Source organism: Hypanus sabinus, chromosome 10 (assembly GCF_030144855.1).
Source record: "Hypanus sabinus isolate sHypSab1 chromosome 10, sHypSab1.hap1, whole genome shotgun sequence".
Classification (NCBI taxonomy): Eukaryota; Metazoa; Chordata; class Chondrichthyes; order Myliobatiformes; family Dasyatidae; genus Hypanus; species Hypanus sabinus.
In genome coordinates, this window is record NC_082715.1 from 27,723,119 (window position 1) to 27,737,239 (window position 14,121).

Here is a 14,121-nt window from a genome sequence, read left to right on the forward strand (position 1 = left end):
GAGAGGTGCCCTGCCCTATAAAAAAGATGCTCAAAGTCAGGTTATTAATAGATCCTTCTCTTCTCAAGAAAGATCTGTTTATGTACACCTTACCTTGATCAAAAGAACTTTTAGAAGACCTTAGAAGAAGAATTGTACAGTTGCATGAAGCTGGAAAAGGCTACAGAAGCATTTCTAAAGACCTGAATGTTCATCAGTTAACATTAAGAGAAATAGTCTACAAATGGAAGAAATTCAGTACAGATACTGCTGGGAGTGGGCATCCTGCAAAGATCACACCAAGAGTTCAACATGCAGCGATGAAGGAGGTTACCCAAGGGTAACAGCCAAAGACCTTCAGAAAGCTCTAGAACTTGCTAAAGTCTCTGACAATTCCATTATAAGAAAAGCACTGAACAAGAATGGTGTTCATGGAAGGATATCACAGGGGAGACCACTTCTCTCTTTTTAAAAAAAATATTGCTGCACATCTCAAGTTTGCAAAAGACCACCTTGATGTTCCACAATGCTACTGGGACAATGTTCTGCGGAGATGTTTGGTAGAAAAGGGGCACTGCACACCAGCACTAAAATCTCATCTCAACTGTGAAGCATGATGGAAGGAGCATCATTGTTTGGGGGCTGCTTTGCTGCCTCAGGGCCTAGACAGCTTGCAGTTGTTGAGGGAACATTGTATCCGAAATCATATCAAGACATTTTACAGGAGAACGTCAGGGTAGCGGCCTGTCATCTGAAGCTTAATAGAAGTTGGATGATGCAACCGGACAATAATCTGAAATGTAAGAGGAAATCAACAACAGAATGGTTTAAAGAGAAGAAAATTTGGAATGGCTAAGTCAGAATCCAGACCTTAACCCAATTGAGATGCTGTGTTATGACCTGAAGAAAGCTCTCCTGCAAGGTATCCCAGAAATATTGAAGAACTGAAACAGTTTTGTATGAAAGAATGGTCTAAACTTCCTTCTTGCTATTGTGCAAATCTGATCAGCTTCTGTAGAAATGTTTGGTAGAAGTTATTGCTGCTAAAGGAGATTCTACCAGTTATTAAAACAAAAGGGTTTACATACTTTTCCCAGCTGGACTGTGAATGATTAACCAATGTGTTCAATAAAGACATGAAAAGTACAACTGTTTGTGTGTTATTAATTTAGGCAGATTGTGTCTGTCTTTTATTGTGACTTAGATGAAGATCAGACCACATTTTATGAGTAATCAGTGCCGAAAAACAGGTACATAATTGCAAAGGATTCACAAACCTCATCTTGTAACTGTAAGTGACCTTGACTATGGAATAATTATTGGCACCAGAAGATGTGGTTTGAGTATCTCAGAAACTGCTGATTTTCTGGGATCTTCAAACACAATGATCTCTAGTGTTTACAAAGAATGGTGTGAAAAACAAAATCATCCAGTGATTGGCAGTTCTGAGGGTGAAAATGTCTTGTTAATGAGAAAGGTCAGACTGGTTCGAGCTGACTGGAAGGCATAGACATTGGTGAAGAAATAGTATTATAACAGTGCTCTGAAGCTTTAATCCAAATTAAAATAGAATGGAATTATATTAATTAGAGTAAAGCAAATGTCATCTAATGGATACTATGTTTTTTCAAAACAATCCCATTAATACCATAACCCATATTCCATTCCATTCTATTCCATCCACACTTCACTTGTCTCTACCCAAAATGACCCTTCAAGATTGAACGTCCCAACCTTCATTACAACCTATCTGTCTTGCATTGGGAAAAGGAATTCACTTACGGTTTAATATGTAAGATCTAAATTATGAGCTATTTGGAATTCTGAGGACAAATCAGTTACTTTTTTTTCTAACTATGCTCAACGAGTAACTTCCTTTTCCTCACTCTAATTAAAACAAAATGCCCAAGTATTTTGGTTTCCTCCCTCTTCCAGAGGTTGGTAAGTTAATTGCATATTGTAACTTCTGCACAACAAGGCCCTAAAGTTTAAAGTAAATTTATTATCAAAGTACATATATGTTATCGTATACAATCCTGAGATTTGTTTTCTTGCAGGCATACTCAATAAATCCAGTAATCTTAATAGAGTGAATGAAAGACCGCACCCAGCAGGGCTGACCACCAGCGTGCAAAAGACAACAATCTGTGCCAGTACAAAAGAAAAATTAAATTAATAATAATAACTGAGTGAGAATTTGAGTCTTTAGAAATGAGTCCATAGGTTGTGGGAAGTTCCGTGATGGAACAGGAGAAGTTATCCCCTCTGGTTCAAGAGCCTGATGATTGAGTGGTAATAACTGTACCTAAATCTGGTGGTGTGAGTACTGAAGCTCCTTCTGAAGCTGTACCTTCTTTCTAGTCGCAATAGTGAGAAGAGAGCGTGACTTGGCTGGTGGGGGTCCCTGATGATGGATGCTGCTTTCCTGCGACAATGCTCCATGTCGATGTGCTCAGTGTTGGGAGGGCGGAAGGGCTTTACCCATATGGAGTTGGCCATATCCACTACTTCATGTAGGATTTTCTGTTCAAGGGCATCCGTGTTTGAGATGTCATGCTGTATCTTTGCAAATTCCTAAGAAAGTGGAGGTGCTGTTGTGCTTTCTTCATAATTGCACTTCCATGCTGTGCCCAGGACAGGTCCTCTGAAATGATAACACCAAGGAGTTTAAAGTTGCTGACCCTCTAGTCCCACCACCTGAAGTCAATAATCAGCACCTTGGTCTTGCTGCAATTGAGTGAGAGGTTGTTGCTCTGACCACTTAGCCAGATTTTCAATCTCCCTTCTATCTGCTGATTTGTCACCATCTTTGATTTGGCCAATGACAGTGGTGTTAAATAGCAAACATCAATATGGCATAAGACCATGAGACATGGGAGCAGAATTAGGCCATTCAGCCCATCGATTCTGCTCTGCCATTCCATCATGGCTAATCCCAGATCCCACTCAACCCCATACTCCTGCCTTCTCACCATATCCTTTGATGCCCAGACTGATCAGGAAATGATCAACTTACCGCTTTAAGTATACACATGGACTTGACCTCCACTGCAGTCTGTGGCAGAGCATTCCACAGATTCTCTGCTCTCTGGCTAACAGATGTTCCTCCATACCTCTGTTCTAAAGGGTCACCCCTCAATTCTGAGGCTGTGCCCTCTAGTTCTGGATATCCCCACCACAGGAAACATCCTTTCCACATCCACCCTATCTAGTGCTTTCAACATTCGGTAGCTTTCAATGAGATCCCCACGCATTATTTTAAATTCCAGTAAGTACAGGCCCAAAGCTGCCAAAAGCTGCTCCTATGTTAACTCCTTCATTCCCGGAATCATCCTCGATGTATCTGGATCTCTTGTAACTTTCTTGGTCACCGGACTTCAGTGCCTTTGATCTGATCTCATAGTTCATCTATGGCTTCTGGTTGGGGAAGACTCGGAGTGATTTTGAGGGGACACATTCCTCTATGACTGTATTTATAAAATCTGTGACAACCATCATGTGATCATTCAAATCTACACGGCCCAGTCCACTGACTCGAACCAATCCTTCAGCCGCTCTTCTGCCTCTTGTGACCACATAAGCAGAAGTGAAATGAATAATCAGAGCATTAAGTAAGTAGACCATAAAAGACCCAAAAATGCTGGTAGTACCCACAAAAACAAGTAGCAACTGCAAATAAAGTATCCATCCCTCTCATTCCCCTTCTATCCAATCTTGCTTCACTGTTTGACTCACCCATCTAAAACTGTGTAAAAGAGATGTTTCTATTGCTGTACATTCTTATACACACTCAGAACTCACATTGACGTTACCCTGCACAGCACGGATTTGTTACAATGCGGTTATTCAATTCTTTACTGAAATTTTTCAAAATGACAATAATTCATTCCAAGCAACACTTAAAGCTTCTCCAGAGCAGCTGCCATTACAGTACACGTTCAATCAGCCAATGAGAGTGCTTTACATGAGCTCTGAGCAACTCACAGTCAATCACATATTAGCTCACACTCTTCCTCCCCCACGTGTGTAAACATTCTTGCTCACTCACCAATTTAAATTCCATTTTTTTCACCCATAATGTCTGGAAAACAGCTCGCAACTTCCAGTGAGGGTGATACATCTAAGGTGTCTAAGAAAAGCATTAGCACGGTTGTGAAGCTCTAAGTGATATGGTGTTTGGAAGCTGGTGAGTGCCAGTTTGATTTTGGCACCACATCGACAATCAGAGCAATTATAAAAAATGCAGACAAGATAAAGGCTTCTGCAATGATGACCTCAAAATTATCTCCTACAAAGCTGACTTGTTCAAGGAGCCATTTGTTTGAAAAAAATTGCAAGTCGTCTAAGTATATGGGTGGATGACCAAACACAAAGAAACGTGCCTCTAAGCTAGCTGGTAGTAATGGAAAAGACAAGAAGCATCTTCAGTCAAGTTCAAGAAGAAGAAGATATGTCAGTAACACTCACAGGCAGCAGAGGTTAGTTTGATACACTTAAAAAGCCCAGTAACCTCCATAGCATACATATCTCAGGTGAAGTGCTTAGTGCAGACAGCAAGGCAGTCCTGTATTTTCCTACAACACTGAAGGCCATAATCGAAAAGATTGATTATCCTCCTGAGCTTGTCTTCAATGTAGATGAAACGGGCCTATTTTGGAAAAGAATGCCTTCTCGTACTTTCATCTCCCGAGAAGAGAAACATGCATCTGGGTTCAATGCTGCAAAGGACCAGTTAACTCTCTTGCTAGGAGGCAATGCTAAAGGTGATTTTAAGTTAAAGCTTATCATTTTGTATCACTCTGAAACACCACTAGCAATGAAGGGCATTCTAAAATCAAGTCTACTAGTGATTTGGAAATCGAACAAGAAAGCCTGGGTGATGATTGATGTTTTCCAAAATTGGTTTGTTTCACATTTTTGTCCAAATAGTGAAGCAGTATTGTGAGGAGCATGACCTTGAACCTAGAGCATTCTTGGTGGTTGATAATGCCGCAAGCCACCCTGAGAACCCTGACGTGCTTTGGACCTGCATTCCTGTAGAAGTGGTTTACCTTCCACCCAATACCACTTCATTATTTCATCCAATGGATCAGGAATATTATCAAATTTTAAAGTCTACTGCCTTCATCGCACATTCAAGCAACTTGTAGAGGAAATGATAGGTCAAGACAAACAATCCATCGGGCAATTTTGGAAAAACTACTATGTCATGAAAGCTGTAGACAATATTAGAGCAGCCTGGGATGGAGTAACTTCAAACTGCATGAATGGAGTGTGGAAGAAGCTATAGTCAGAAGCATGCGATGACATCTAAGGGTTTCAGGCAGAACCAGTCATCCAAATCATGGTTGAACTGACCATTGAAGTGGGATTAGAGGATGTTAATGATGGTGATGTTGAAGAGTTATTGCATTCACATGGTGAGAACCTAAATAATGAAGAGCTTCAAGAATTAGCAGAGTAGCACATCCTGGTTGAATCTGAGGACGTGGATGGAGAAGAGGAAACAACCAGTAAGAAACCTCACCACAAAATTCTTCTGCACCACCATCACCACAATCACACAGATCATGGGCCAATTCATCGATAATGACCCTGACTGACATTGACATTGGAGACAAGCTCAGGGGGAAGCAGTATGGCAAATAGATGTGTTTTTGACATGAGTTCTGCTACCAAGAACTGCTTCATGAGAGGAAACTTTAGGAAAGGAAGCCAAATCTTGATGCCTACTTGAAGAAGAAGCCAAAGTTAGAGAAGGATCCACAGTCTTGTCCCTCCTCTAAGATGTAACCACCACCCACTTCTCTCCACTGCTATTGCAATGTGTTGCTGCTCCACTGATGTACAGGTTAGGCCTATTTATATGTTTGTTACGCCACAAATTACTGAGTATACATAAACTAATTTATCATATACCGTAATGTTATAATAACCCCACATAGTGCTGATTTACATAGCGCTCCACCTCCAAGGAACACATCCTCAGTACTAAGTGAGATTTCAGTGTAGTTTTCAATTAACTGATGACACTCAAGTTTAATTATTTATCAGAGGATTCTGTTATGTATTTTCTATGGAATAAGCTGTAATACAGGGGTTCCTAACTTTCTTATGCCATGGACCCCTACTGTTAACCGAGGAGTCTGTGGACACCAGGCTGGGAACCCCTCTTGTGGTAAATTATGGCTTAAATCCGTACAATTGACGTTGAGGCAAATACACTTTGAAAATGACTTTGTGTTTCCCTTTTGATTTTTGTTTTCAGTCACTAAAGCCCCTGTAAAGATTTCAAAGAAAAAGAGAAAGCGTACTTTAGGCGGTGAGACTGATGAAGACACGGGTCAAATAAAGAAAAAAAAAGTTCATCCAAATTACTTTGTATCTATTCCAATAACCAACCCAAAGGTAATAATTTTATATCATAACTGATTTGTTTTACAAAAGATAAGCAGGACGTTTAAGATCACAAAGTCAGTAGTCTGAACTTTCTGCACGTTCTGTTGTATAGCGTTGAGAATGATTGTTTATTTGTTTTCCACCAGAGGGTCTAATTTTAAAGCAAATCCTTATCAAAAGGATTATAATATTCATAAATACATTTATATTCACTTCAAAGAGAACAATACACAGTAACTACATCATGTGAATGATAAAAGTGAGACCCAGACCAAAACATGACATTGTCAAATTTTGGGATTGGTCAAATGATCAAAAATAGTCTGCTTTGGTTCCATGTATTCCTGTTATTTTAGGGATTGGTGTACATCTACTGCTGACATGCACATTTTTACTTATTACATCCTCTTTAATTAGTTTGTTAGGATATATTTTGTTCTCTGGGATAAGAATTTTAATAATCACAGTAAACATTTTGCTAATTGCACAGTTTCAGAAGTTACTATTTTTGGTGTTTTTAATATCAAACTCTAATGGGAGATCTTTTTGATCAATTTCAAAGCTGTTTTAATATCATAATCATGTACCAATTTAAAAAAAAGTTTTCCCAGCTTGTTGAACTCATTTTGATGTAATGTTGGGGTATTAATCAAAATCAAATGGACAAATTCTGTTTTCAATCATGTTTTGCATATTGCAGTAATTAAAAGCATGTTTTAAAATCAATACAGACAAGATAATGATTCATGCTATTAAAAATATTGGATTCCTGGCAAAGCATAGATTTCTATCTATACCTTTCTTCCCAATTCAAACATAGACAGATGTCCTTAAGAAAGAAATCACGAAGGCTAAAAGAAAGCATGAAGTTGCTGTAGCAGACAAGGTGAAGGAGAATGCTAAGGGATTCTACAGCTATGTTATGACCAGAAGAATTACATGGGACAAAATTAGTCCTCTGGAAGACCAGAATGGTAATCCATGTGTGGAGCCGAAACAGAAGGGAGAGATCTTAAATAAATTCTTTGTATCTGTATTTACTCAGCAGATGGACACAGAGTCTGTAGAAGTGAGGCAAAGTGGCATCAACTTCATGGACTCTGTACAGATTACTGAGGAGGAGGTGTTTGCTACCCTGAGGCAAATCAAGGTGGATAAATCCCCAGGGCCTGACAAGGTGTTCCCTTAGACCTTACGGGAGGCAGCTACAGAAATTGTCAGGGCCCGAGCAGAGATATTTAAGTAATCCTTAATGATAGTGGAGATACCAGAGGACTGGAAGATAGCCAGTGTTGTTCTGCTGTTTAAAAAAGGCTATAAACGTAAACCAGTGAATTATAGGCCAGTGAGTCTGATGTCAGTTGTGGGAAGTTATTGGAAGGTATTCTAAGCAACCAGATTTATAAGTATTTGGATAGACATGGACTGATTTAGGATAGTCAGCACGGATTTGGCGTGATAGGTCATGTTTAACCTATCTTCAGAGTTTTTGCAGGAAGTTACCAGGAAAGTGGATGAAGGCAAGGTTGTCTACATGGACCTTAGCAAGGCATTTGACAAGGTCCTGCTTGGGAGGCCACTGAGGTAGTAAGTAGGATTAGGATTAGACACTGGCTTTGTGGGAGAAGCCAGAGAGTGGTAGTAGAGAGTTTCCTCTCTGACTGGAGGCCTGTGACTAGTGCTGTGCCACAGGGATTGGTGCTGGGTCCTTTATTGTTTGTCATCTGTATCTATGATCTGGATGATAATGTGGTAGATTGGATCAGCAAATTTGCAGATGATACCAAGATTTGGGGAGTAGTGGACAGTGAGGAAGGCTATCATGGCTTGCAGGGGGATAGGCATCAGCTGGAAAAATGGGCTGAAAAATGGCAGATGGAATTTAATGCAGACAAGTGCGAGGTTTTGCACTTTGGTAGGACCAACCAGGGTACATCTTACACAGTGAATGGCAGGGCTGCTAGGTGTATGGTAGAACAAAGGGATCTGAGATACAGGTCCAAATTTGCAAAAGTGACATCACAGGTAGATAAGATCATAAAGAAAGCTTTTGCACTTTGGCCTTTATAAATCAATTAATTGAGTAAAGGAATTGGGATGTTATGTTGAAAAGGCATAAGACGTTGGTGAGGCCTAGTTTGGAGTATTATGTGCAGTTTAGGTCACTGACCTACAGGAAAGATGTAAGTAAGGTTGAAAGAATACAGAGAAAATTTATAAGGATGTTGCTGGGTCTGGAGGACCTGAGTTATAAGGAATTGGTTTAGGACTGTATTCTTTAGAAGGTGGTAGAAGGAGGCAGTTTAAATGGTTTTGGCATGGACTATTTGGGCTGAAGGGCCTTTTTCTGTGATGTACTTCTCTATGACTCTAATTGCAGAGCAGCTTCTGGCATGCCTCATTATTGGTTTGTTTCCCTCCCTTACCTCTTTAAGTTTGAAACTATTTGCATTTTGTATTCCTGGGGAAAAAATATCTGATAATTGAGTGTTTGGTGTCTTGATGAAAGGTGGGATGAGCAGCTTGTCTTGGCAATCAATGTGGTTTAAAGGCAGAAATAGAAACAGGAACAAGGAAAAGGAAATAGGGTGAAGTATAATAAAATTTAATGTGCATGGACAAATAAAGAGGGAATGAAAAGGAGGAAAATGAGACCATCGTGGCATTTAAGAGAAAAATGAATAATATAACCTGCAGGAATGATACATTGCATCTTTAATTGCTCCCTGTCACAAAGACTTATTTTAATTATATAATCTCATTATGACCTCTTATTATTTCAAAGTCATGTTCTTTTACAGTATAATCAGAATCAAAATCAGGATCGAGTATAATGTTACCAACATCTGTTGTGAAATTTGTTAAATTTGTGGCAGCAGTGCAATGCAGTACATGATATAGAAAAAAATCTGAATTACTGTAAGTAATGCAAAAATAGAAATTTTTAAAAAAGTAGTGCGGCAGTGTTCATGATTTCAATGTCCATTCAGAGATCGGATGGCAGAGGGGAAGAAACTGTTCCTGAATCAGGAACCTTCAGTGTGCCTTCAGGCTTCTGTACCTCCTTCCTGATAGTAACAATGAGAAGAGGACATGTCCTGGATGGTGGGGGTCCTTAATGATGGATGCTGCCTTTTTGAGGCACCACTCTTTGAAGATGTCTTAGATACTACAGAGGCTAGTAGCCATGATGGAGCTGACTAATTTTGCAACTCTCTTTAGCTTACTACCACCCATGTAGCCCCCACCCATGGAGAGCTTTGGTCCATGCTACAATGATGCCATTAAGGTGTGAGGCCCACTCTGTGCCACAGGTGGGTAAGTGCTTCTTTGGATAAACAAAGCCAGATAGAAAACACATTTTGAGACACTTCTGAACTCAGACTCGACTGTGACAGATACCACTGCTGAACCCATCCCTCAGCACTCTAGAGTGAAAACCTAGCTAATCATCGCTGTTATACTCTATCCTTGAAGATGTAAGCACCCCATCACAGAAAACTGAGAACAGGAGATGAGGATATGACAGCATATCAGTAGGTAATGGAGGATTGAAGCTCCATAAACCTTTACCAGTCTGGTACAATGAGAAGATTCCAGAGAAATGCCAACAATCATTATGAAAGGAGAAAAGTTGATGTGCAAGTACATCTCGAAGAAAAAACAGGTAAAACAGTCAATTGTTGGGGAAGGCATGTCTTCATGCCTTAATGATGCCACACACTGCAACAAAAAGTTGACTGCTTTGAGAAGTGTTTTGCTCTTGAAGCTGAAATGAAGAAAGAAGGAAGGGAAAGCAGCAAGTCTTTGTTAGCAAACAACTGATCTGAGGGAAAAAGACGCAGAGATGGTTTAAAAAACCTACAGCACAATACAAGCCCTTCGGCCCACAAAGCTGTGCCGAACATGACCTTACCTTAAAACTTACCTAGGGTTACCCCATAGCCTTCTACTTTTCTGAGCTCCATGTACCTGTCCAGGAGTATCTTAAAAAGATCCTATCGTATCCTCCTCCACCACTGTCACTGGCAGCCCATTCCACGCACTCATCCCTCTCTGAGTAAAAAAAACTTAACCTGACATTTCCTCTGAACCTACTTCCAGGCACCTTAAAACTGTGCCCTCTCGTGCTAGCCATTTCAGCCATGGGAAAAAGCCTCTGACTATTTACACGATCAATGCCTTGCATCATCTTATACACCTCTATCAGGTTACCTCTCATCCTCCATTGCTCCAAGGAAAAAAGGCCGAGTTCACTCAACCTACTCTCATAAGACATGCTCCCCAATCCAGGCAACATCCTTGTAAATCTCCTCTGCATCCTTTCTATGGTTTTCACATCCTTCCCGTAGTGGGGTGACCAGAGGGTGTGACTGCATGTGAGGCAGCTAGTGTTGGATGAGCCTCAGTCCTTGAGCTTGTCCAACAGGTCTGAGATTCTTGCTCCCTGTGGGTATGAGACTGGGGGCTGTAGGAAGGATGAGCAACCTAACTGTGGCACTGTAGTTCAGTGATCCATTCAACAGGGGAGATAGAAGAGAAATGTAGTGGTAATTGGGAATAGGTAGAAATCTCTGTCGTGGGGATAGAGCATCCCAAAGGCTGTGTTGCCTGCCTGGTGCCTGGGATCAGGACATCTTATTTGACCAGCAGAGGAATTTGTAGTGGGAGGGGAAAGATCCAGTTGTTGTGGTCCATGTGGGTACCTAAGACATAGGTAGAATGAGGAAAGAGGTTCTGCTGAGGGAATTTGAGCAGTTAGGGACTAAATTAAAAAAACAGAATCAAAAAGGTGATAATCTCTGGATTACTACCTGAGCCACGTGTAAGTTGGCATAGGATCAAGAAGATTAGAGAGTAAAATGTGGGGCTCAAGGATTGGTGTGGGACAAGTGGGTCTGAACTCATGGGAAATTGGCACCAGTATTGGGGAAGGTGGGAGCTGTACCAATGGGATGGGCTCCACCTGAACTGTGATGGGACCTGGATCCTAGCAAATTTCAAAAGTAGAGCTTTAAACTAAATAGTAGGGGAGTGGGTTCAACAGATTGGAGAAGTATGCATAAAGCAAAAAAATAAAGTGTCAATAAAGATAAAGGAAAAGAGAAAAATGAGAAAAGTAAGGGTGGAGTGCAGAAAAGTCAAGTGTAAAAGAGACAAAGATTACTAGATTTTAAAGGCACAATGAGTATAAAGTCACTCTATCTGAATACCTGTACCTGTATCTGAACTTCTGGCACAAGTTAGTACAAAGTGGTATGGTTTAGTGGCCATTACAGAAACGCGATTGCAGGGTGGAGAGGATTGGGAATTAAATATCCAAGGATATCAGGAAATATGGAAGGATAGGTAGGAAGGTGAGGGAGGTCAGTTAGTGTTCTTAATTAAAGATGAGATCAGGGGGATAGTGAGAGATGATGTAAGATTGAAGAAGCAGACTGTTGAATTCATCTGGGTAGAGATTAGGAATAGTAAAGGGAAGAAATCACTGGCGGGAGTTATCTATCAGTCACTGAATAATAACATGACAGTGGCACAGGCAATAAACAGAGAAATATCTGACACACGTAAGAATGGAACAGAAGTTATCATGGGGGACTTTAACTGCACATAGATTGGGTGAATCAAGTTGGTCGGGGCAGTCTTGAAGAAGGTTTCATAGAATGCATCCATGATGGCTTTCTCGAACAGCATGTTTGTGGTTCTACAATCAGAATTTTCAGCTTTTCCTGGACCAAAAGAAATTCTAATTGAGAAATCAGTGGACCTGACAAGGTTTGATTGCAATAGAAAAGACAAGAAAGTTGCTGAAACTATTGAAACAGTTTACAAAAATGCAGTCAAGAGGTAGTAACCATGTGAATACTGGGTCACCTATATATTTAATCACTTTGTCACACGGTGCAATGCCATAAAACATGGGAGCAGAATTAGGCCTTTCAGCCCATGTAGTCTGCTCCGCCATTCCATCATGGCTGATCCCAGATCCCACTCAACCCCATACACCTCCCTTTTCACCATATCCTTTGAAGCCCTGACTGATCAGGGAACAATGAACTTCTACCTTAAATATACCCACGGACTTGGCCTGCACCGCAGTCTGTTTCAGAGCATTCCACAGATTTACTACTAGCTTAAAAAATTCCGCCTTACCTCTGTTCTAAAGGGTCACCCCTCAACTTTGAGGCGGTGCTCTCTAGTTCTGGATACCCCCACCATAGGAAGCACCCTCTCCACATCCACCCCATCTCGTCCTTTCAACATTCAGTAGGTTTCAATGAGATTCCCCCCCCCCCACCCGGCATTCTTCTAAATGCCAGTGAGTACAGGCCGAAAGGTGCCAAACGTTCCTCATATGTTAACCCCTTAATTCCCGGAATCATCCTCGGGAACCTCCTCTGGACTCTCTCCAATGATAACATATTAACCAATCCAATCAAATCTATTTGCAGTTGGTTTATATTTTCTTAATCCATGCTTATTCATGTGCCTGTCTAACAATAAACACAAGAGATTCTGAAGATGCTGGAAATCGTGAGCAACAAAGTGGTAGAGGCGATCAGCAAGTCAGGCAACGTCTATGGAGGGGAATAAACAGTCAACCTTTCGGGCTCAGACCCTTCATCTGGACTCAAAGGGACCTGATGAGTAGATATTAAGAGTTCTTTTCCCAGGGTGGAAATGTCCGACATTAGAGTCACAAACAAGAGTAAATCGGCAGATGCTGGAAATCCGAGCAGCACACACAAAATGCTGGAGGAACTCAGCAGGTCAGGCAGCATCTATGGAAAAAGTACAGTCAACGTTTCGGGCCAAAACCCTTCAGCAGGACTGGAGAAAAAAGCTGAGGTGTAGATTTGAAAGAGAGAGAAATACCAGGCAATAGGTGAAACTTGGAGGGATGAAGCAAAGAGCTAGGAAGTTGATTGGTAAAAGAGATAGAAGGCCATAGAAGAAAGAAGAAAGGTGGGGGGGGGTAGGAGGAGCGCTAGAGTGAGGCGATGGATAGGTGAGGAGATAACATGGGAGAGGGAATGGGAACTGGTAAGTGGAGCGGGGGGGTGGGGTGAAGGCATTGTATTTTGGTGAGACCCGACCTAGATTGGGAGACTGCTTCACCCAGCATCTACTCTCCGTCTGCCAGAACAAGCAGGATCTCCCAGTGGGCACCCATTTTAATTCCACTTCCCATTCCCATTCCGATATATCCATCTATGGCCTCCTGCACTGTCGCAATAAGGCCACACTTAGGTTGGAGGAACATCACCTTATTTTCTGTTTGGGTAGCCTCCATCCTGATGGTATGAACATCGATTTCTCAAACTTCTAGTAATGCCTCCCCCTGCCCCTCACCATTTCCCACCCACTTTCCCTCTGTTTTTATCTCCTTGCCTGCCCATTGCTTCCCTCTTCTCCCCACACCCCCCTTTCTTCTTTTTTCCATGGCCTTCTGTCTCTTTCACCAATCAACTTCCTAGCTCTTTGCTTCATCCCTCCTCCTCCTAGCTTCACCTATCACCTGGCATCTCTCTCTCTCCCCCCTCCCTCTCCCCACCTTTCAAACCTCCTCAGCTTTTTTTCTCCAGTGCTTCCGAAGGGTCTCGGCCCGAAACGTTGACTGTACTTTTTTCCATAGATGCTGCCTGGCCTGCTGGGTTCCTCCAGTGTTTTGTATTTGTTGCTCAGATATTAGAGTCATGGGTTTATGGTGAGAGTGTGAAAGTTTAAAGCAGATTTGTCAGT

General features: G+C 41.4%; 1 protein-coding gene across 3 annotated transcripts in view; it reads left to right on the forward strand.

Moving 5' to 3' along the window:
• The window catches only part of LOC132400525 (A-kinase anchor protein 7), a 166,200-nt gene that overhangs the window by 25,478 nt on the left and 126,601 nt on the right, over nt 1–14,121 (forward strand). For all 3 annotated transcript variants that reach the window (XR_009514281.1, XM_059981565.1, XM_059981564.1), the window contains exon 3: nt 6,248–6,387. Coding sequence is in view for 2 of the 3 variants with exons in the window: in XM_059981565.1 (XP_059837548.1) it covers nt 6,248–6,387 (140 nt within the window). In the remaining variant the exon portion in view is untranslated. The remainder of the gene's footprint in view (nt 1–6,247; nt 6,388–14,121) is intronic.